This window comes from Hordeum vulgare, chromosome 5H (genome assembly GCF_904849725.1).
Source record: "Hordeum vulgare subsp. vulgare chromosome 5H, MorexV3_pseudomolecules_assembly, whole genome shotgun sequence".
Taxonomy (NCBI): domain Eukaryota; kingdom Viridiplantae; phylum Streptophyta; class Magnoliopsida; order Poales; family Poaceae; genus Hordeum; species Hordeum vulgare.
Window position 1 is genome coordinate 406,849,759 of NC_058522.1, and position 24,410 is coordinate 406,874,168.

General features: G+C 45.0%; 1 protein-coding gene and 1 non-coding gene across 3 annotated transcripts; both read right to left on the bottom strand.

The window, feature by feature from the left end:
• Positions 1 to 18,290: 18,290 nt before the first annotated feature.
• LOC123398118 (hexuronate transporter-like) lies at positions 18,291 to 22,970 on the bottom strand. Of its 2 annotated transcripts, none has more exons than XM_045092622.1 (3): positions 22,565 to 22,965; positions 19,513 to 20,258; positions 18,291 to 19,324 (listed from the first exon to the last, which is right to left on the bottom strand). In XM_045092622.1, the coding sequence occupies exons 1-3, from the start codon at positions 22,856 to 22,858 to the stop codon at positions 18,832 to 18,834; spliced, it is 1,533 nt and encodes a 510-aa protein (XP_044948557.1). In that variant the 5' UTR covers positions 22,859 to 22,965; the 3' UTR covers positions 18,291 to 18,831. The 2 variants fall into 2 exon arrangements, with proteins under 2 accessions (XP_044948557.1, XP_044948558.1); XM_045092623.1 differs by having other exon boundaries at positions 19,210 to 19,310; positions 22,565 to 22,970.
• On the bottom strand, positions 18,414 to 18,486 carry TRNAK-CUU. Its single transcript has one exon. It is a non-coding gene; the product is annotated as a tRNA-Lys (tRNA).
• Positions 22,971 to 24,410: the final 1,440 nt, after the last annotated feature.

The window sequence follows — 24,410 nt, forward strand, 5'->3', positions numbered from 1 at the left end:
AACCGACGTAGTCGAACGGGTCCTCACATCCGACACGCTTGTGGAACTCTATCGAGACGGGGAAAACCGGAAACAAGCATCAACACACGGAATTCACCACACGATGCACAACACATATGATGCATGAGCAGCTGAATACATGCAAGACACGGCATGACAATTCACGACAAACAAACACTACACATTAAGTGAAGTTGAATATGCAACGAGTAGCATATTGACGAAACTCCACGTTTAATTATCTAGTTCTATCCCGATTAGATACACGGCAATATTAAATGTGATTAAACATGGCAAGAAGTGAAGCGCGATTAAACTACCTATCTAGGCATTTTAAATGAGGTCGGAAATGACATATAGCATCTCCGAGGCGACCTCACATGTTAATTTACAATTCTGTCCAGATCTGAACTAACACATTTAATTAGTTGTTAAACAGCAAAACAAATAGGTTCACGTGATTCTACGTGTCGAGACAAGCAATCTACACATAAAGAACATCTCCAACGGAGCTACGGTTCAAAAGATACAAGCACCGCAAGATATGATGGCATGAATGCAATATGTGTGCAACGACGGTCACGAGCACTTCAAAACACACAACCAGAAAGATAAAATGAAACTACACGAGATTCTAAGCAAGTTTCATGTAGGACACGATCAAATCGGAGCTACGGATCAAAAACTACGAGCAAAACAAGATATCACCACAATCTGCCAAAATCAGCCACATAGCACTTTCTACGACCCACAACTACGGGCTACACAACTCCGATAAACTCAAGCAAGGCATGACACGAAAGAGGGCAAGAAGCACTACTACAAACAACTAACAACAACTAGCATGGCATCATGAATCACTAGGAAAAGAAGTCACAAAATGGCTTCTCACACACACAGTTTCAGACTTGGTGAAAATAACACTTCATGAAAGTGCAGTTTTCAGCCTGAAGGCATATTGACAGCAGCAAAACCTATAGCTACAGGACTCCAAATGGCATGAAAATTCACAGCATGCTATAGAATCACAAGGGCTACAACTTACTCCAGTGCACCAACCTCAAAAGAGCTACATATCACAAGATACAAGCAAGACAAGACAGCAACAAAATATAACAGATTCCAGACTTAGAAATATTTCAGCTCTCCCAAATCAGCACTATTTTTAGCAACTTGAGAGCAAGCAAACCACACCTAAACATGCATTTTTATTGCAACCAAAAATAACAGGGGCTAGACTAAACATCCAAGATCAACTCTCTAGTTGACAACTCTTTCAAACGAAGCATGGAATAAATCCTACGAATTAAACAAAAGGGCAACATAGCAAAATATCGCGCGAACTAACTTACTCGAAAGCTAAAACTAATTGCACAGAAAAATCCCATGGATTTTTCTACCCCGAAAACATATAAACTGTGTGGGGTTGCAACACGAAAATACTGCCACACATAAATGCGAGATAAAGACCTAAACACGGAAATTAATCTAGCGGCTAATCCCTAGGCACAAATATACCAACGGCTACTCTAAAATACATGGAAAACGGTTCCTAAAAATAAATACGGGACGTAACAATGTAGACAGCACGTAATTCTAGGCATACGGCACGCTAAACGACGTCAAACAATTATGCAAGTTGTGCCAACGTATTCTACACGAGAAACTACACGAAATACATATATTACTCGCTTCGTTCCGACTTACGGATAATAATCTACGGGCGTTTTAATATCTATCATAACCCCGAAAATATTAAATCATAGATTAATTAGAAAAACCGAATCGGGCCGAATCTACAGAGGGCATTCAGCGCAAGATAATTAAATAGCACTACGGGCGGGGATTAGCGGAGGTGCTCACCATGGGCTTCTTGGGACGGCCTCGAGAGGAGGCGCTGGAGGGGGGTTGGTTGCTGGGTCAGTCGGGGCGCTGGCTTGGGCTGAATTTGGCTACCACGAGCGGGAGGCTCCTGGGCCGCGGGAGGCTTCGTCTCCCTCCCGTCGTGGCTCGAACGAGGCCTCGAGCCACGTCGCTGCTTCCCAGCGAGGCAACAGAGACCGACGGGGAGATTCCATGGGCGCGAGGGGGCGGCGGATCCAGGTCGCGGCGATGCAGATCCGGACACACTCCGGCGGCTGGCAGCATTGATGGCCTAAGGCGGATGGCGGCGACGTAGCTGAGCGCGGGGCCGGTGGGAGGCGGCGCTCGGGAGGAGGAGCAGCGCTCGGGAGGAGCGGCTGACCGGCGGCTTGAGGCCGAACCGGCTCAGGCGGCGGCTGCTCTGGATCGGGGCTCCTCCCTGATCTGGAGCTCGGGCATGAGGCTACGGGAGGAGGAGGATCTCCGGCCTCTGTTGGCTCTGTGGTCGCCGGAGATGTCCGGTTTGACCACGGACATGTCCGGTAGGTGGAAAAACTGGGCGAATCTGGGCCTGTGGATGGAAATCCAATGGTCCAGATCTGACATGGGATGAGATTTCGGTGGAGAGAGGAGATGGGGCTAGCAGGTGGGTTTTTTTTGAGGGGCGTGGCTGCAAAAATGTCTAGGGGGAACCCTAGTAAAGTGAGAGAGGCATCTCCATGGGGTGGTCTTAAATAGGGTTGGGCTTTGGTGGGGTGGACCTCGTCCGTCCGATCATGATCCGATGACCACGAACGGAGGAAGTGGCTAGATGGGTTTAATGGGCTGTGTAGATGGGCTGTGTAGGGATGAGAGGGAAATGGTGCGGCATGGGAACGTGATTTTTAAACACCAAAAAAACGTCCGACGATAGACAGAATATGGTGCCGCTACGGTCGACCGTTCGGGTACCAGACGAACTCCGATCGCTACGAAATTCGACAGGCGGCCTAGCTATAGCTAGTCACGACCGCATGCCAAGTTTCACCCCGATCAGAGAAAGTTTTCAACACACTTTTAAAACAGGGTTTTGACGATGTCGCGGGCGAGTGCGTGTGCAGTCGGGCTCAGAACGGACAACGACGAGAACCGGCAACTACTAACAGATGCAAGTTTTGAAAACTGGCGACAACGGAGATGCCGATGCAATGTAGATAATGCGAATGATGCGATGATGATGCGACCAAAGAAAATAGACACACGACGAAAACAGAAAGAAAAGGGGAATCTTCTAGAACGTCGGCATCGGGCTGTCACACCCGGGGGCCATAGTGTTCACTAAAGGCTTCTCTCATGATAGCAAGTATTACGGTGGGTGAAAAAATTACTGTCGAGCAATTGATAGAATGGCGCAAAGTCATGACGATATCTAAGGCAATGATCATACATATAGGCATCACATCTGAGACAAGTAGACTACTACGTTCTGCATCTACTACTAGTACTCCACACATCGACCGCTATCCACCATGCATCTAGTGTATTAAGTTCATAACAAACGGAGTAACGCCTCAAGCAAGATGACATGATGTAGAGGGATAACTTCATGCAATATGATATCAACCCCATCTTTTTACCCTTGATGGAAACAACACGATGCATGCCTCGCTACCACTTATGTCACTAGGTGAGGACACTGCATGGTATGAACCCAAAACCAAGCACTTCTCCCATTGCAAGAATTATAGATCAAGTTGGCCAAACGAAACCCATAACTCGAAGAGAATTACAACGATACGAAATCATGCATATAAGAAATCAGAGGAGACTCGAATAATATTCATAGATAATCTGATCATAAATCCACAATTCATCGGATCTCGACAAACACACCGCAAAAGAAAGTTACATCGGATAGATCTCCATGAAGATCATGGAGAACTTTGTATTGAAGATCCAAGAGAGAGAAGAAGCCATCTAGCTACTAGCTATGGACCCGAAGGTCTGTGGTGAACTACTCACGCATCATGGGAGAGGCAATGGTGTTGATGAAGAAGCCCTCCGTGTCCGAATCCCCCTTCGACAGGGCACAAGAACGGTCCCCAGATGGGATCTTGCGGAGACAGAAGCTTGTGGCGGCGGAAAAGTATTTTCGTGGCTCTCTCCTTTGGTTTCGGGATTTTGGGGAATTTATAGGCGAAAGAGGTAGGGCAAAGGAGCCACGGGGGGGCCCACGAGCCTGCTAGGCGCCCCCCCTAGGGCGTGCCTAGGGGGCTCGTGACCTCCCACTAGACCTCTTGCCTTGGTTCTCAAGTCCTCTCGTATCTTCGGTTATGGAAAAAATCACCCCGCAGGTTTTATTCCGTTTGGACTCCGTTTAATATTCTTTTCTGAAAAAGGTCAAAAACACGAAAAAAACAGAAACTGGCACTAGGCACTGAGTTAATAGGTTAGTGTGCAAGCACTGGAATTATCGGTAACAAGTGATTGTGTGGTGAGATGATTCGTAGCAAGCAACAAGTAACAAAAGTAGCAACGGTGCAACAAACTGGCCCAATCCCTTTTGTAGTAAGGGACAAGCCTGGACAAAGTCTTATAGGAGGAAAAACGCTCCCGAGGACACACGGGAATTTCTGTCATGCTAGTTTTCATCATGTTCATATGATTCGCATTTGTTACTTTGATAGTTTGATATGTGGGTGGACCGTCGCTTGGGTACTGCCCTTACTCAGACAAGCATCCCACTTATTATTAACCCCTCTCGCAAGCATCCGCAACTACGAAAGAAGAATTAAGACAAAGTGTAACCATAGCATTAAACTAGTGGATCCAAATCAACCCCTTACGAAGTAACGCATAAACTAGGGTTTAAGCTTCTGTCACTCTAGCAACCCATCATCGACTTACTACTTCCCAATGCCTTCCTCTAGGCCCAAATAATGGTGAAGTGTTATGTAGTCGACATTGACATAACACCATTAGAGGAAAAACAACATACAACACATCAAAATATCGAATGAATACCAAATTCACATGACTTTTATTAGCATGACTTATCCCATGCCCTCAGGAACAAAAGTAACTACTCACAAAGCATAATCATATTCATAACCAGAGAGGTAATAAGTAGCATCAAGGATCTGAACATAAACTCTTCCACCAAATAATCCAACTAGCATCAACTACAAAGAGTAATTAACATTACTAGCAACCTTACAAGTACCAATCGGAGTCGCGAGACGGAGATTGGTTACAAGATATGAACTAGGGTTTGGAGATGAGATGGTGCTGATGAAGATGTTGATGGTGATGAGTCCCCTCCGATGAGAGGAGTGTTGGTGATGACGATGGCGACGATTTTCCCCTCCGGGAGGGAAGTTTCCCGGGTAGGATTGTCCTGCCGGAGCTCTAGATTGGTTCTGCTCAAGTTCCGCCTCGTGGCGGCGGCGAATCCTCGAAAAAGCATCCTCCTAATTTTTTTTCCGTACGAAACCCTTCATATAGCAGAAGAGGGGGGCCAGATGGCCAGCTGGGTGCCCACAAGCCCCCTAGGCGCGGCCAGGGGGTGGCCGCGCCTAGCAGTCTTGTGGCCACCTGCTAGCGCCCCTCTGGCACTTCTTTGGCCCAGTATTTTTTATAATTCCGAAAAAAATCCTCGTTGATTTTTACGGTGTTTGGAGTTGCGCAGAATAGGTATCTCAAACTTGCTCCAATTTCAGGCCAGAATTCCAGCTGCCGGCATTCTCTCTCTTCATGTAAACCTTGCAAAATAAGAGAGAAAAGGCATAAGTATTGTAATGTGAAGTTAAATAACAACCCAAGAAGCGATAAATATCAACATGAAAGCATGATGCAAAATGGTCGTATCAACTCCCCCAAGCTTAGACCTCGCTTGTCCTCAAGCGAAAGCCGAGCTCAATAAATATGACCACATGTTTAGGGAGAGAGGTGTCGACAAAACAAAATACGAACATGCATGCATCATGATCATGATCAGAACAGCAACACCAACATATAATCTCTCATGCTAAAGTGACAATTCCTTCACAAAGTAAAGTATGGATCAGGAACCTTACCGAGAATTAGCAACCGATAGCCTTTAGTCATGGAAGCAATTGCAATTTATCACAACATCAGAAAGAGTCAAAGAGATTGTAAAGCAAATCCACATACTCAATCATCTTTTCATTCTCTACAATTGCTACAACTCACGTGGTACTCATGAGATCAAAGTTTCAGCTGAACACAGAGAAAGATAGGGGCTTATAGTTTTGCCTCCCAACTGCTTACCTCAAGGGTAACGTCAACAATAATAATTCATGAATGCTTACCTCCAAATTGACATATGAATATAGATCTTTCCCTAGCATATGACGTTAGCCAAGAAAAAGGCGAAACAAGGAATTGGTGAATATCACCATGACTCTTTCAAGGGCAAAAAGTAAAGGTACAAGATAGCCCCTTCGCAGAGGGAAGCAGATGTTGTCATGCACTTTTGAGGTTTGGATGTGTGTCCTCTTAGTGCGGAGGAACGTCACTTTATGTTGCCTCCTGTGATAAAGAACTTTATTATGCAGTCTGTCGCTTTTATGTCTTCCTCATCGCAGGTTCGTAGAAAGCTTATTTTCCACACACTAATAGATCATACATATTAGGGAGCAATTTTTATTGCTTGCACCGATGAAAACTTACTTGAGGGATCTTATTCAACCCATAGGTAGGTATGGTGGACTCTCATGGCAAAACTGGGTTGAAGGTTTGTGGATGCACAAGTAGTATCTCTACTTGGTGCGGGAGTTTTGGCTAATATGAGGTGGAAGCAATCGTCATATGCTAAGGGATCTCTAATCATATAACATTGTTCGGAACCAAGCAAACACAATTCATTATGTTGTCTTCCTTGTCCAACATCTACTTCTAGGCATGCAATAGTTTAGTGAGTGTTCACAATCATAGATGGTGTCAAAGATCATATATTTATATGTGAACCTCTCCTTCCTTATCACTTCCTATTAATTACAACAATGACCAATGTCTACGTTTGTCTACCCTCAACAAGTTTCAATCAACATTCTTTTTATATGTGAAGCCATCACTTCCCATAAGATCATTACATGATCTTTCATGCTTTTGTTCTTTTCTCACTCTTTTGATCATGGCAAGAGGCAAAGCCCTTCAACTAAGACACTCTTTATTATGTGGCTCACGAGCTCGAATACATTGGGGGTGACACAAAGAAAAACTCAAGACTAAAACACTAAGACTTTTAAACTACTAGAGAAAAGAAAACTGAAAAGGAACAAACTAAAACAAAGGTAAAGGCAAAATATGTGATGGTGATACGATACCGGGTCAACTCCCCCAAGCTTGGCACAAGCCAAGGGGATTGCCCATACCCATGCTTAGTCGTCTTCCTTTGGAGGTGACGGTGGTGGAGCTGCTTTGTCCTTTGATTCCAAGAGGGCCATCAATCTTTGATTTATACCTTGGAGATCTATGATATGTTTCTCCAGCAAAACAACTTCATGAGTGAGATAAGTATTGCGAGCACGAGTTGTTTCACAAAACCTCAAGAGTTCAATCAAGGATGGAGACAGTAGGTGGAGATAGGGTTGGAGGAAATCCACTTCTTCAACTTCTTCCTTGTTGAACGCAGATTGTGCTTCATCCCACGCCTGATTCTTCTCCTTAGTTTTGCCCTTGGTTTCTTTAGGTAGCCTTTCCTTGGCCTCCATTATTTTCAGATCAGCATTTACTTCTCCATAGACTTGAGGGAGATTGTTCTCCCCCACAGATTCCTGGGACGACATCTTGCTCTAAATCTGCGGCAGAAAACAAGCTCGAAACGAAAACAGAGGAAATCTGCGTGATACGAGGGTCAGACCTTTCAGGAGAATATATAATGATTTTTTTCCAGACCAGAAGGAGTACTCCGCACGAAAACGGAGTCCGGGAGGCACACGATGTGGCCACAAGCCCCGAGGCACGGCCAGGGGGTGGGCCCGCGCCTGGCAGGCTTGTCGCCTCCTCGCACACTTTCCGGACTACTTCCATTTTTTGTATTTTTTCAAATATTCCAAAACGGAGAAAAAATCCTACTGGAAAAGTTTTGGAGTCTGTTTTCTTACCAAATCACATACCTCTTCGTTTTCGGAGTCTGAAACAGGCTGATAAATATCCCTTAGGTATTCTTCCAGAGTTATGGTATTGATAATATTGCTTTCAACATTTATGGGAGTACCTGAGACATAATGCTTGATTCTCTGCCCATTTACAACTCTCGGACAATTACCTTCCGTGTTGTTTATCTTGACAGCATTGGAACAATATACTTCCTCAACAATATAGGGACCTTCCCATTTAGAGAGAAGCTTGCCTGCAAAAAATCTTAAACGAGAATGATATAGCAAGACATAATCACCTACATTGAACTCACACTTTTGTATCCTCTTATCATGCCACCTCTTAACCTTCTCTTTGAACAACTTGTCATTCTCATATGCCTGAGTTCTCCATTCATCAAGCGAGCTAATGTCAAATAACCTCTTCTCACCAGCAAGTTTGAAATCAAAGTTGAGCTCTTTGATTGCCCAATAAGCTTTATGCTCTAGCTCAAGAGGTAAATGACATGCTTTACCGTACACCATTTTGTACGGATACATGCCCATGGGATTCTTATAGGCAGTTCTATAAACCCACAGTGCATCATGGAGCTTCTTAGACCAATTCTTTCTAGACCTGTTGACAATCTTTTGCAGAATTAGTTTATTCTCTCTATTGCTTAGCTCTACTTGACCACTGGACTAAGGGTGATAGGAGACGCAATTCTATGGTTGACATCGTACTTAGCAAGCGTTTTACGGAAAGCACCATGAATGAAATGTGAACCACCATCGGTCATTAGATATTTAGGGACTCCAAATCTAGGGAAAATAACTTCTTTAAGCATCCTGATAGAGGTGTTGTGACCAGCACTACTAGTGGGGATAGCTTCTAGCCACTTAGTGACGTAATCAACAGCAACTAAGATGTGAGTATACCCGTTGGATTTTGGAAAAGGTCCCATATAATCAAAGCCCCAAACATCAAATGGTTCAATGACAAGTGAATAGTTCATAGGCATTTCCTGACGTTTACCGATATTACCTACTCTTTGACATTCATCGCAAGACAAGACAAACTTACGGGCATCCTTGAAGAGAGTGGGCCAATAGAAACCTGATTGCAATACCTTGTGTGCGGTTCTATCTCCCGCATGGTGTCCTCCATAGGCCTCGGAGTGACACTTCTGTAGGATCTGTCCCTGTTCATGTTCAGGTACACAACGTCTAATAACACCATCTACTCCTTCCTTATAAAGGTGAGGATCATCCCAAAAGTAATGTGTCAAGTCAAAGAAGAATTTCTTCTTCTGCTGGTATGTGAAACTAGGTGGTATATATTTGGCAACGATATAGTTTGCATAATCAGCATACCACGGTGCACTACATGAAGCGTTGATGACATTCAGTAGCTCATCGGGAAAGCTATCATCAATAGGTTGTGGGTCATCAAGAACGTTCTCTAACCTAGACAAGTCATCTGCTACGGGGTTATCAGCACCCGTCCTCTCGACAACGTGCAAAATCAAATTCTTGTAGCAAGAGAACCCATCTGATAAGTCTAGGTTTAGCATCCTTCTTCTCCATGAGGTACTTAATAGCAGCGTGATCAGTGTGAATAGTGACTTTGGAATCAAGTATGTAAGACCTGAACTTTTCACATGCAAACACGACTACTAAAAACTCCTTTTCTGTAGTAGCATAGTTTCTTTGGGCACTGTCTAGAGTTTTACTAGCATAGTGAATAACATTCAACTTCTTATCAACTCTTTGCCCTAGGACAACACCAACAACATAATCACTAGCATCACACATGATTTCAAAAGGTAAGTTCCAATCAGGTGGTTGAACAATAGGTGTAGTTATCAAGGCCTTCTTAAGTATTTCGAAGGCTTCCTCACAATCTTCGTAAAAAAAGGAATATCCTTTTGCAAGAGATTGGTAAGAGGCCTAGAAATCTTAGAGAAGTCTTTAATGAACCTCCTATAGAAACCAGCATGACCAAGGAAACTTCTTATACCTTTGATATCTGTGGGGTATGGCATTTTCTCGATCGCATCAACCTTAGCCTTGTCTACTTCAATACCTCTTTGAGAAATTTTATGTCCTAAGACGATGCCTTCATTAACCATAAAGTGGCACTTCTCCCAATTCAAGACAAGATTGGTGTATGTACATCTCTACAAGACTCGATCAAGGTTGCTGAGGCAATCATCAAAGGAAGACCCGTAAACGGACAAGTCATCCATGAAACCCTCAACAAGCTTTTCACAAAAGTCAGAGAATATAGCCATCATACATCTTTGAAAGGTGGTAGGTGCATTACATAAGCCAAAATGCATACGTCTATAAGCAAAGGTACCGAAAGGGCAGGTAAAAGTGGTTTTCTCCTGATCAGATTGTATAACTGGTATTTGGGAGAAACCAGAATAACCGTCTAGAAAGAAGAAGTGTGTGTGTTTAGACAGTCTTTCTAGCATTTGGTCGATAAAAGGCAAAGGGTAATGATCTTTCCTAGTGGCTTTATTCAATTTCCTAAAATCGATCACCATCCTATAGCCAGTAATAATCCTCTGTGGGATCAATTCATCCTTATCATTAGGGACAACGGTAATGTCTCCCTTCTTAGGGACGCAATGCACCAGACTCACCCAATCACTATGAGCAACAGGATAGATAATACATGCTTCTAGGAGCTTTCATATTTCTTTTCTTACTACGTCTTTCATCTTAGGATTTAATCTCCTTTGATGATCAGCAATTGGTTTGGAATCAGGATCAGTCTTAATCTTGTGCTGGCATAGAGTGGGACTAATGCCCTTCAGATCATCAAGAGTATATCCAATAGCACCACGGTGCTTCCTCGGAGTTTTTAGTAATTTCTTTTCTTCATGCTCTGAGAGGCTAGCACTAATAATAACAGGATATATCTCTTTTTCATCAAGATAAGCATACTTAAGAGTATCAGGCAACTGTTTAAGCTCGAACATAGGATCACCCTTTGGTGGGGGTAGATCCCTAAGCAGTTCAAGAGGCAAATTATTCTTAAGGATAGGATATTGTTCTAAGACAACTCTATCTATCTCATCCCTTTCATCCATATGCATATAATTTTCATGCTCAAGCAAGTATTGATCTAAAGGATCAGTAGGAGGCACGACAATAGAAGCTAGGGCAATAGTTTCATCCCTACTAGGCAACTCCTTTTCATGAGGTTGTCTACCAAACTTGGAGAAATTGAACTCATGTGACACACCTTCAAAGCCAACAGTGACAGTTTGCTTCTCACAGTCAATATGAGCATTGACGGTATTGAGAAAAGGTCTGCCAGATATGATGGGACAAAAGCTATCTTGTGCGGTAGCAAGAACGAGGAAATCAGCAGGATACTTCGTTTTACCACACAAGACTTCAGCATCCCTGACAATTCACATAGGGCAGATAATATCTCTATTGGCAAGCTGAATAGTGACATCAATAGGTTCTATCTCAACAGGTGCAATCTCGTCTTTAATTTCATCATATAAGGATTGAGGTATTGCACTAACACTAGCACCCATGTCACATAAACCATGATAGCAATGATCTCCTATCTTAACAGAAACAATAGGCGTGCCAACAACAGGCCTATGTTTGTCTCTAGCGTGAGGTTGAGAAATTCTAGCAACATCTTCACAGAAGTGAATATTATGTCCCTCAACATCGTCGTACAGAAGATCTTTGATAATAGCAATGCTAGGTTCAACTCTAATTTGCTTAGGGGTGTAGGTGTTCTAATATAGACTCTACGTATCACAGTTGAAGCTTTAGAATGATCCTTTATCCTAACAAGGAAAGTTGGTTTCTCAATGTAAGCACTGGGAACAATAGGATCATTATAGGAAATGACTCTCTCTTCAACTGGAGTGGATTTAACTACATTGACTTCTAAAGGAGAATGATATTTAAACCACTTCTCTTTGGGGAGATCAATATGAGCAGCAAAAGATTCATGAAGCTACTATCTGAGAGTCAAGTCCATACTTAGCGCTAAAATCACTAAAGGTACTTGTTTCAACAAAAGGATTTAAGGCAATCAAACTTGAAATTCAAAGCAAATATTTTCAGTAGGTGCAGTAGGTTGAGGAGCAACTATTTGTGCTTCCGTTCTAGGTGAAGATACCCCGAACAAGCCCCTCAGAGTATTAGTATCCATAGTTACAAGTGACAATAAATTTCAGCACACTATATGAATGTTTCATTACCAAGTTCCACTTACCAAAGGCGCTTCACTCCCCGGCAACGACGCCAGAAAAGAGTCTTGATGACCCACAAGTATATGGGATCTATCGTAGTCCTTTCGATAAGTAAGAGTGTCGAACCCAACGAGGAGCAAGGAAATATCTGCAAGCACTGAAATTATCGGTAACAAGTGATTGTGGGGTGAGATGATTCGTAGCAAGCAACAAGTAACAAAAGTAGCAACGGTGCAGCAAAGTGGCCCAATCCCTTTTGTATCAAGGGACAAGCCTGGACAAAGTATTATAGGAGGAAAAACGCTCCCGAGGACACACGGGAATTTCTGTCATGCTAGTTTTCATCATGTTCATATGATTCGTGTTCGTTACTTTGATAGTTTGATATGTGGGTGGACCGGCGCTTAGGTACTTCCCTTACTTGAACAAGAATCCCACTTATGATTAACCCCTCTCGCAAGCATCCGCAACTTCGAAAGAAGAATTAATACAAAGTCTAACCATAGCATTAAACTAGTGGATCCAAATCAACCACTTACGAAGTAACGCATAAACTAGGGTTTAAGCTTCTTTCACTCTAGCAACCCATCATCTACTTACTAGTTTCCAATGCCTTCCTCTAGGCCCAAATAATGGTGAAGTGTTATGTAGTCGACGTTCACATAACACCACTAGAGGAAAAACAACATACAATACATCAAAATATCGAACGAATACCAAATTCACATGACTACTATTAGCATGACTTAACCCATGTCCTCGGGAACAAAAGTAACTACTCACAAAGAATAATCATATTCATGACCATATAGGTAATGAGTAGCATCAAAGATCTGAACATAAACTCTTCCACCAAATAATCCAACTAGCATCAACTACAAAGAGTAATTAACACTACTAGCAACCTTACAAGTACCAATCGGAGTCGCGAGACGGAGATTGGTTACAAGAGATGAACTAGGGTTTGGAGATGAGATGGTGTTGATGGTGATGAGTCCCCTCCGATGAGACGAGTGTTGGTGATGACGATGGCGAGAATTTCCCCCTCCGGGAGGGAAGTTTCCCCGGCAGGATCGTCCTGTCGGAACTCTAGATTGGTTCTGCTCAAGTTCCGCCTCGTGGCGACGGCGAATCCTCGAAAAAGCCTCCTCCTAATTTTTTTCGGACGAAACCCTTCATATAGCAAAAGAGGGGGGCCAGAGGGCCAGCTGGGTGCCCACCAGCCCCCTAGGCGCGGCCAGGGGGGTGACCGCGCCTAGCAGGCTTGTGGCCTCCTGCTGGCGCCCCTCTGGAACTTCTTCGGCCTAGTATTTTTTATAATTCCCAAAAAAAAATCCTCATTGATTTTTACGGCATTTGGAGTTGCGTAGAATAGGTATCTCAAACTTGCTCCAATTTCAGGCCAGAATTCTAGCTGTCGGTATTCTCTCTCTTCATGTAAACCTTGCAAAATAAGAGAGAAAAGGCATAAGTATTGTACCATGAATTGAAATAACAGCCCAAGAAGTGATAAATATCAGCATGAAAGCATGATGCAAAATGGACGTATCAGAGACGTATCACGTGGTCGCACATGTAAGGTTGTGACGGTCGACACATCATAAATCTATTCCCATTTACGAAATCACTCACACCAAATATACGCGGCGCACCACTTCTTCACAAGTGGTCACCTAACTCATCATCACCCTCGGCCATTAGTGGCACTCGACGGGGTTTTCATAAACCTTTGATGTTTAACATCATCATGCTCATGCTTCTACTATGCTTAGCTCTACTTTTCAACATGATATTAGCGTGACCATCATAGGTGGTAGGATCATGCTCAAATACAAGTGCTCCGGAGGAGCCATCGGAAACATCATATCAACGATTTACCGAATATTCATGATCATATGCAACGGGAATATTTGCGCTACTAGCATGCAAATAATATTTTCTCAAACATGGTCAAAGGGCTGCTTGCCTTGATTTGCTAAGTATCCGGGGTCTTCGGGGTCTTCTAGTCCAACTCCTTCGTCAAACGTGGAATCTATCATCGTAGTAATAATAATAAAATAAGTAGCTCACTCAAAAACAGAACACAAAGTCACTTTAAAAATGTTAACCTATTATGATAAATCTATATTATGGTTTTAAAAATATTTGTTTTTGGTTTTGGTGAAAATATTATTTTAAAATTCAATTTAACACAAGCTAAAGTGTTCAAAATAAGACTTTAATTATAACTATACAGAAAAGTTGTCACAAAAATTGGTACTACGGCTCTATTAAATTCTACTCCTTTTAGAAGAACTGTGGTGGAAAAATAATTAAATTTAATTAAATAACAATTCCTACAAAAATATTTTAAAACAAATTAAAATCAAAAAAGGAAAAAGGGCTCAGCCCTGGCTTGGCTCGGCCAGTGGCTGGGCCGGCCCAACTGGCCAACTGGCCAGCCAGCCAGCCAGCAGCCCAGGCGCACGCGCCGCCAGGTTCAAATCTGACGGGTGGACCCGTGCGGTCAGTGGCAGAGAGAGGAGAGGGGGGAGAGATGAGCCACCGACGGGTGGGGCACACCTGTCGGGGTCGTCTTCCTCCTCTGGACAGAGGAAGGGGAGGCACACCGACGGCGACACCGACCCCCTCACGCCCCAACGACGACAGGAATGGGACCATCACATCGCCACCTTCCTGCAACAACAGGGAGGCCTTGGGTCACCGGTGACGAGGTGGTCACGGCGGAGATGCTACGGGAGAGTGGTGGAGAAGCTCCCTGAGCTCACTACGGTCACGGAGGAGGCGAGAGCTGGCCTGTAGCCCGAGGTCGACGGAGCTCCGAAGCGGCAGGGCCTCGATCAATCTCGAGCACCGGGAACTCGTTGTGCTCGAATGGGGTGGCTAGGGGCTCGGTAGAGGCTTTGGATGAGTGGAGTGAGGGTGCAGGAGCGAGGGGGAAGGCCTATTTATAGACCCTCAACGGTCAACCGAGCAGGAGGCGCCGGTGGTTTTACCGTGGCTCACAGGAGAGGCACAGAGAGATCTGGGTCGAAACGACGATATTGCGGACGTGGTTTAGGACCCCTGTGACTCACTGAGAGGGAGAGGGAGCAAGGAGCATGGGAGATGCGTGGATGCGTTCTTCTGGCTGGATCTGGCGCGCTCGGGCACGCGTGGCTCCGGTCAACAGAGAGGGGGAGGAGGGTGATGACCCACAAGTTTAGGGGATCTATCGTAGCCTTTTTGATAAGTAAGAGTGTCGAACCCAATGAGGAGCAGAAGGTATTGACAAGTGATATTGAACAAGGAATAACTGCAAGTACTGAAAGGTAACTTTTTATGTATTTTCTAGTATAAGCAACAAGGAAATAAATGCAAGTAAAGTAAATGGTGCCGAGGTGCAGCAAGTGGCCCAATCCTTTTAAACACAAAGGATAAGCCGAGGGACTAAACTTATAAAGACTAAGGCATTCCTGAGGACACACGGGAGAGATAGTAAAGTGCTTTCACCATATTCCGTCCAGTACTATGTTTTGTATTGATAAGTGTTATGTGGATGGATCTTAACTAGTGCATCGTCTAGGCTAAGACAAGCACACTCTTATGATTAATTCCTCTTGCAAGCATCCACAAATACAAGAGAGAAATTAAGGCAAAGCCTAACCATAGCAATAAGCTTTAGGATCCAATACTCCCTCATGCAAAAGTATGCAAACTCGGATTCAAGTTTCTGTCACTCCGGCAACCCACCATAAGCATTCTTTATACATGATGCATTCCCCTAGGTCCATAAAAAGGCGAAGTGTTATGTAGTCGACGTTCACATAACACCACTAGAAGAATAACACCATAACTTAAATATCAATCCACACATATTACTTCAACATCATATGACTACTAGCATCTAGACTTTTCCCATGTCCTCAAGAACTAACGGAACTACTCACAAGACATAAAAGAGATCATGATCAGAGGTGATGAAAATATGATTAACAATCTAGTCATAACAATAATTCTCCAACAAAACTCAATAGCATTCACCACAAAAGAGTAATCAACACCGGTAGAGTAGAGGGGATGCATAGTGCAAGGTACAACTCCGATTGCAATGGTGAAGTAGATGGGATGAAGGTGGAGATGGTATTGGTGTTGGTGATGATGGTGATGAAGATCTCGATGATGCCTGTGACGATGGTGATGATGATGAGGACGATCTCCCCTTCCGGGAGTAGTTCTCCCTCGCGGAATCTGCCCGCCGAAAAGGTATTTTCTTCTCTGTAGGTTTCCGCCACGGAGCGGCAACGGAATCGCGAAAACTCTTCTGTCCCCATCACTTTTAGGTCAAGAGGAACATATAGGCCAAAGGAGAGCACCAGAGGCAGGGCCCACCACCCAAGTGGCCTCCTCGCGCGGCCTAGGGGGGCGCCAGTAGGTCGCCTGGGTGACATGTGCCCCCCCCCTCCGGCCCTTCTTTGGCCTGTCTTTGGGATCTGTTCGAAAACTTCTTCCCTCAAAATTTGAGCGCAATTGGAGATGTTCTGATATTGCAACTCTTCGTGCTATTTTCTCCGCTGAATCCTGTGTTTGCTGTTTCGGCACCGAAAAGTTGTAAACTGTGTAAAATAAGCCAAAACACTATAAGTACACCATCATAAAGTGAAATATATCAATGAATAGAGACAAATTATGATACAAAATAGTGATGCAATTTGGACGTATCAGAGGGGCCCTGAGGCTGCCCTGATGCAGGTGGGGTGTCGGGGACGTGGAGAGGCATCGAGGGGAGGCTTGAACCGGCCGGGGCTAGCCATCTTTGTCTCGGGTGCGCCATGTAACGTGTCCAGAGCGTAGTTTTGGTATGCCACAACATCCTGGCGCGCTCTGGGGTGCTTTGGCCGTGTCTAGGGTGGGGTTAGATGATCCCTAGCCGTTTGAGAGCCGAGAGACTCACTGTGGGTCAAAGGGAGTGATTAAAGAGATGATGCCAGACTTGAGCCAGAAACTAAAATGGAGATTTTGGCTCTTTTGCTTGGAACCAGAGAGGGGCCACTCGAGTGCAGTTGAAGAGTGGTGCTGGCTGCTTAGACTATGAGTTTGGAGGAAAATGTATGGGTGTAGAGTGAGATAAGAGCTGATTTACCAAGATGGCAAAAGGTGTTCGACAAGTGTTTGGGGGCAGCTACACTTCATCACTGGTGATGAAAGTTAACAGGATTGGGTTTGATGCAAAAATAGGGTGCTCCACCAAATTTGAGCTTCATTGGACAAGTTTGGCAATGCTAACTTGAAATCACCCCAAATGGGCAGTTCTGCCCATTCAAAAGGGAATGTGGGTAAATCAATCTCCACAAATCCATTTTTTGGCAAGGACTCCTCATTTGGGGTGTTGAGCACTCCTGCAAAGTTTCAAGCCATTTGGACAAACTTTATTGTGTAGAGTTGCTTCAACTTGATTCTGGACAGAGAGGGTTTTGCGATTATTTGGTGAACCAAATCACCTTGGAATGAGGTGAAACTTGGCATGAACACCAAATATGGCTTGGGAAGGTTGCTGGAATTTTTTAGGAATTTATTCAACACGTCAAAACAAATAGGATAGGTTTTCACGGATTTTCTCAAGTATTTTGAACATAAATAGGGGTTGAAAATCTGATGTATGGAAAATATATGTCCTCTGAGTATCTTCAATTTTTCTTAGATTTTTCAAAGGAAGAAAAGTAATTGTTCATAGAAAAATATCATTTCTCGCCAGAGAAAAGGACATGCAAATAAAATAGGAAAATATTTTATAAAATAATTATTTTATGATTTTGAAGAGTAAAATAGTGCTAGAGCGAGAATACAATCTTTGGGTGAAGTCACTCCCTTGAAACGAGGGACTTGCAGTGCAAACCAAAGCAAGGTTTTGAAATAGTCAAAAATGAAAAAAATGTTTTTGTGAAAATATCATGCTATAAAATATGGTTTTTGAATCCACTCATTTAAGTATACATACAAACAATAGCATTCATGACACTCATAGCACTTGCTTAATGTTTTTTAATAAACTCAGGTTCTGACACGCCTAACACAGTCGATGATAATATTAAAATAATAGGGAAGGAGAAATAAAAATTAAAACATGACAATCGCCCACAATTCACTTTACGCATTTCTTTATGTTTGTGTCTCGTATTATTCTAACACGCCTAAGACAGTCGTCGATAATATTAAAATAATAGGGAAGGAGAAATAAAAATTAAAACATGACAATCGCCCACCGTGGGGCTCGAACCCACGACCACAAGGTTAAGAGCCTTGCGCTCTACCAACTGAGCTAGACGGGCCTGATGCGGTGTGCAGAACTTTTTGTGCCCATCACGACGTTGTGTCTCATTTCTCATGCTCTTTCGGCAAGGTAAAGCTTGAACTGGTAATTGTACTCCTGCATGTCCATCCCCCAAAAATTACTACTTCCACAAGTACTTCTGATTACTGCTCACCAATCCTACTGCGTAAACCAATATTTGTATACTATCAACAAAGTAGGAACTAAACGGAAATCTATTCCAGTATCGCTGCAAACAACAGCCGGGCAAACTGATCCCTTGAAAATATGCAATCTATCTTCTCGCCTATGCAAAGAGTAATCATGAAGTCTCCGATATCTTCCTGTACATATCACGCCCTGATCACCTGAGACTACCACTCTGTTCAACTTGGTGATGCATCAACGCTTTCTCATCATCATTTGCATCAAGCCCTTCCTCACCATACTCGATATCAATCACAGTGGCATCCTCCCTTCCCGCGTAGAACTCTCCTACTACATGACACCTTTCCAGCTCGATATGCTGCAACTCCGTTGTGATAAGAGAGTCCATTCTTGCCCTCTCCCTGTCGCGCGGGTATGTCCGGTACAACAGCGAGTAGATGAAGCAGCACATTACCATCGGGATGGCAATCGCCGTGTAAAGAGCTTTTGCTAGCGCAGCGGCATTGGACCTGTCGCTCGCGACACTGCTCACTCCAGCCCCATATGAGACAGGGCTGTAGCCGTATGCATGCTGGGCTAAAAAGCCGACGACTGATGGAGCAAATGAGGCTAGGACCGACTCGAAGGAACGGTCCAGCGCGTAAATACTTGCCCTTGATCTCTCAGGAACTATCTCTGCAAATATGGGGCTGCACATGAAAAGTTTATATTTATGGCCAAAATACAGAATTTCAAAGCTTATCAACAGTTTGTAGTTGGCAGATAGGAGTATACGTTAAGCCCCTTATTACGGATCAGAATAACAAAGTGCTAATGATGAAATTGTATAGTGTGTGTAACTATAACGATCCCAAACAGCCAATGAAAGTTTACTTACTTGTTAGTAGCAGGGCCATTCCAGGAGATGCTTAGCCCCATGATAAACATAACAAGTCCGTGCAAGACACCAGTAGACGAGTCTTCAGGTAGTCCAAGCAGCAGCAGAGCTGCAAGCGGGACTGCAGAACCCGAACTTATTTGAGACAGCACTATCCTGCCTGAATCCGGGTAGCGAACAGAGAGATAGTCCCCCATCTTTCCACCAAAGAGCCCTCCAAGTGAGCTTGCCAATGCAAATATTGCTGTGAGAAGTCCTGTTTTGTTGTGTGTAAAGCCCATCAGCTCCAGCCACATTGGGGCAAATGACAACGCCGACCATGGGAATGACCCTGTGACACCCTGAGCCACGATGATCTGAAATGATGGTATCTTCACAACAGCCTTGGCTTCTGCAACCAAACCCTTCATCTCTGCCCATGCTGACTTGCGCACGAGCTGCTCGTCACTCACGCCGGTGCAGAAATGAGGGTCCACTGCAAATAGATAGACCAACGCCCCGACGATCACACTGATGAGAGCAACAATGTGAAATGCGATACGCCAGCCGGCGAGACCCATGATTGTGGTCGATGCTAGCATGATAGAGAACAAGCCTCCAATCACTGAACCTATGTTGCCTGTAAGTTGAAGCCATCCAAACGCAGAACCCCGTGTACTATCATCTGTGTAGTCTGCCACTAGAGATTGGATAGCAGGAGTGACGAGTGCTAGACCAATGCCATTCAGTCCCCTAGCTACTGCTACCTGCTCAAAGAAGCATGTTTATGAGGCATCATAGCATTATTATTAGCAGATAAATCACATTGCACATAAATTGCTGCAGTTAAATATCTAGCAATCCCAACCCAGATATTTATCCCGGTAAAAAGAACAGATATTTATATTTGAATTCGCACATTGGATGCCATTCACCAGCCTTTCACTTGTTATTCAAATCTTACGAGATCGGAAAAAAATATTTCAAACAAAGAAACAGATTAAACTAAAATTTTAAATGTTTGACATGTACCAACAATTTACGAATTAAAATTCAAAATAAGCAGAAACCAAACATAACTGCCTGGAGGGAATATCACAAAGATATGCATGCTTTACTTCTCATGTAGGAGTACTCCTATTCGGTTATTTTACATTAATAGCAATAGTTATTACTACAGGTTCTTTTCTAAAAAAAAAACTATTGGAGCAACTCCAACCGGCCGACCCAAACGGACGCGTGCGATGTCCGCATTTTGTCCGTTTGGGTCAGCCCGACGGACATTCTCAGCTTTTGCAATTAGGCCGGCACTTGCGCCCAACGCGGCCATGACCCATTTTTAGGTGGCGCAAAAAAAAGTAAACATCTTAAAAATATAGGAACCATTAATTAAACATTCAATGCTGGCCTGGAAGGCCGGCGATATTTCACATTACATTAAACATGAAATTAAATAAACTAAAAATGAGGAGGCGTGCTGCCCTAGGCGTCCTCCTCGTTGTCGTCGGGGTCGGTGAGGACGACGAGCGTCGGTGCCGGGCCAGCCTAGGGGAAGGCCGTCTCCCAGGCGGCGGTGACGTCGTCTGCCGGTGGTTGCACCGGCGCTCGCTGCACAGCATGTCACTCCTCCTTAGCTTCGGCCTTGCGCTCCATCAGCTTAATGCGTCGGGCCTCTGTGCCCTCCTCTGACACCCACCGCTGCCGCCAGTGCTCCAGGTAGGCCGCCTCCTGCTCCGGCGTCGCACCCAACCAGACGGGTGGCGCGCTAACCCACTCGCGCGCCACCCTGTCCCAGGCGTACAGCTCGGGCCTGAGGACCAGCGACCCTGGCTCTGTGGGGGACGACGGGGCCAGCGGCGGCACGACACAGTCACCGACAGCGAGAGCGTCATGGCCTCCGCCAGCTGCTTCTGGTAGGCCGCCTCCTCCACCCCCTTGAGGAGCGCTTCCTCCTCGCTTGCGCACAGGACGGCCGCCAGCGCGTTCTGGTACGCCGCCTCCGCTGCCTGGTCTTCTTCTCGCACGACGAGGGGTCGCGGCGGCCCAGCTACCACATAGCCGACGCTACGCCGGCGCTACTCCTCGTGCTCCCAGGCAAACCAGACCTCTTAGTCGAGAGAGTCTGCAGCGTAGACGGGGTTGCACCGCTGCTCTGGTGTCAGCTGCTACCGCCAGCGTCTCACCTCCTCCGCATGCTCCCGCGCTGAGCGCGGCACCGCTGGCACTAGGATCCTTTTCAGATCCAAATGCCAGTCGTGTGGCAGCGTGACATCGGGGTAGGGGAGGGGGACGCGGTGTTCACAGTGCCACATCGCCTGGTGCACTGGTACGCTCACCCGCTGCCGAGGCGGATGGGAGGAAGACGCCGGCGACGGGAGCGTCGGGGACTTGCCTTGTCTTTGCTAGAGAAAAAACACATGGTGGCTAGGGTTTTGCCGCCGGCGGGGGAGCAACGGGTGGCTAGATGTGGATGGAGGCGGCTTCTGGAAAAGGATGAGCCCCCCCCCCCCTCCCGCGCTCGGATTAGAAAGGGATGTCTGTGGACTGCTGATGCGTGGGCCCGTGGTCGTCGTTAATAAAAACGGCGCTGGCTTTGACCGGGTGTCACGTAGGCGCGGACATGAGAAGGCGCGCGTCGGCGTCAACGCATTTTAGGCGCAATTTTGGGTCGGAAATGGGTTGAATTTGGGTCGGCGCATTGGGCCTTCACTTTTGTTTGTCATGCGTGCAGACGATTTGAGTCGCTGCTCTTACTACAGGTAAAGGTCGGCTACCAGGTCGGGGATCTTATTTTGGATGCGAATATGCTACTCCTATGAGAATCTTAGTCCAAATGGTTTGCTTCGGTTACGCCGACATGAACCACGCTTCAGATTTGACACCTTTTACTAGAACAAAATGCAATCATTCACCAACTTTTGGCTGTAAAGCGTGGGCCAGTACGGGAATAAGGAATGGATCTGCGGACAAACCTAAGCATATACGCGAGATGATCCATGTCCCAGTTCGCAAAATTGGATCGACAGTATCACGAGGCCGAGAAGAATTTGGGTGGTCTTTGGTCGGGACGGACCTGGGCGAAGGTGCCGGAGACGGCGACGAGGAAGGTGGCGGCGGCCCAGAGGAAGGCCCCCACGGCGATGACGTGGGCGCGGTTGTAGCGCACGGCGGCGTAGGCGGCGAGCGGGTAGCACGCGGCCTGCACGAAGGAGCGGTAGAGGGTGAGCGCGCCGAGCCCCATGGGCGTGGCGTGCAGCGCGGCGCCCACCTCCCGGTACACCGCCGGCAGCAGCGCCTCGTCCGCGCGCTCCATGATGGCCGCCAGGTTCACCAGCAGCAGCGTCCGCCCCTGCGCCGCCTCCGCCATGGCGCGCGCGAGCTTTCGTCGGCGGCCTCTTGGTCTCCTTCGCCTACCCGCGCTGCGGCCGTGCGGTGCGGTGCGGTGCGCTCTCCGCGAGAACGTCTGTCTCCTTCGCGGCGCGTTTTCGAACGACTTTTCCCGTGGTTGAGGAGAGCGACTGGCGTACGATCGCAACCGTTCGTCGACAATTAAAGGGTCTGATGCGCCTCCGGATCTGTAGCAATGTGTCAGATCAACCGACGGTGAAAGACGATGGCTTGGGTTGGCTGGCCGGACATCGCCGGCTGCGCTTCCACGTATGCTCGGCGAAAGGCGGAGGGAAGCCGGAATATTCAACGCGTGGACTCGGTGGGTCCCGCTGCCGCTCTCCATTATCCTTGTGAAAGAATAAAAACAAATGACCGAACAGTCTTTCTCATTGATTGAAAACTAGGTATTTATACCCTTCTTACAAGTCAGTTAGAGTTACAATATCGGTAACCACAACCGACGTAAACAACCGACTTAAGCATTGATTACTAGGATTAAATTAATCCTTAACACTCCCCCTAATCTATGCTAGTCTAATACGCTTCATCTTGATATAGATTCCTTCCGGTATGTGTTTGCCTTGAAAATGTTCATCGTCTTCATTTTGAGAAACACTTGTATAATCTTTGTAGTCTCCTCCAAAAACCCTATGGGAAAAATATGAGGAGTATAGTATAGATATGTTGCTAAAACTCCTTTAAACCCAGTGGGAAAAATAATAAGGAGAAAATAATGCAACATATAATGATTATTGTCTCTTGATAACTCATATGAGAAAAACCTTTGAAGAAGGAGAAAACTCATTAGTGAGTTTAGAGAACAATTGATATGTCTTGAGTACTTCCTTTAAAACCCCCAATAGGGAAAATAGAAAGTATGACATATGATCTTTGATAAGATATTGCCTCATTAAAAACCATTATGAGAAACTTTTGAGAGAAAAACTCATAAGGGAAAAGAGTGCATTTGACATGCCATTAAAAACTCCTTTAAAACCCAGTGGAAAAATATAAGGAGAAAATGATATGGCATATACAAACACTTGTGATTATATTGTCTCGTTACAAACCTTTTATGAGAAACCATTAAGGAAAAACTCATCGAGGGAAAAAGAGTACAATATATGCAATCTGATGATTGTTAATAGGTTATAGTTTGGGAGATTACTCCCCCTGAACTTTGTAAATATGGTGGATGTCTCATACCAATTTCATTGACATGAACATAAGATTGTGTATAATCTGTTGGATTTTCACATGATTTTGTTTGCAAATTATTTCCTCACTTTTCTATAATCCATGAGGATAAATAGTTTTCGAGCAATGTGATTTATGATATTGCTCTTCATATAACCTGTTGGTATTGAGTAACACAAGTGGAAGTAGCTTTATAAATCAAGTAATGTGATTCTGATGAATCTCAACCACATGATTTTGAGTGTGGTTAATCATTCTGCCAAGCCATGCATATTTTGCAATGCTTTTAGATAAAGCAATTATGTCATAATGATAAGTGGGAATAACCATTA

Bases quoted from the DNA above. Each gene is read 5' to 3' on its own strand.
- LOC123398118 (XM_045092622.1), bottom strand. From the start codon at position 22,858: ATGGCGGAGGCGGCGCAGGGGCGGACGCTGCTGCTGGTGAACCTGGCG. The intron at 20,259-22,564 runs GTCCGTCCCGAC...TTCTTTGAGCAG, and splicing joins TCTCCGGCACCTTCGCCCAG to GTAGCAGTAGCTAGGGGACT. The intron at 19,325-19,512 runs GTAAGTAAACTT...TTTCATGTGCAG, and splicing joins AATGGCCCTGCTACTAACAA to CCCCATATTTGCAGAGATAG.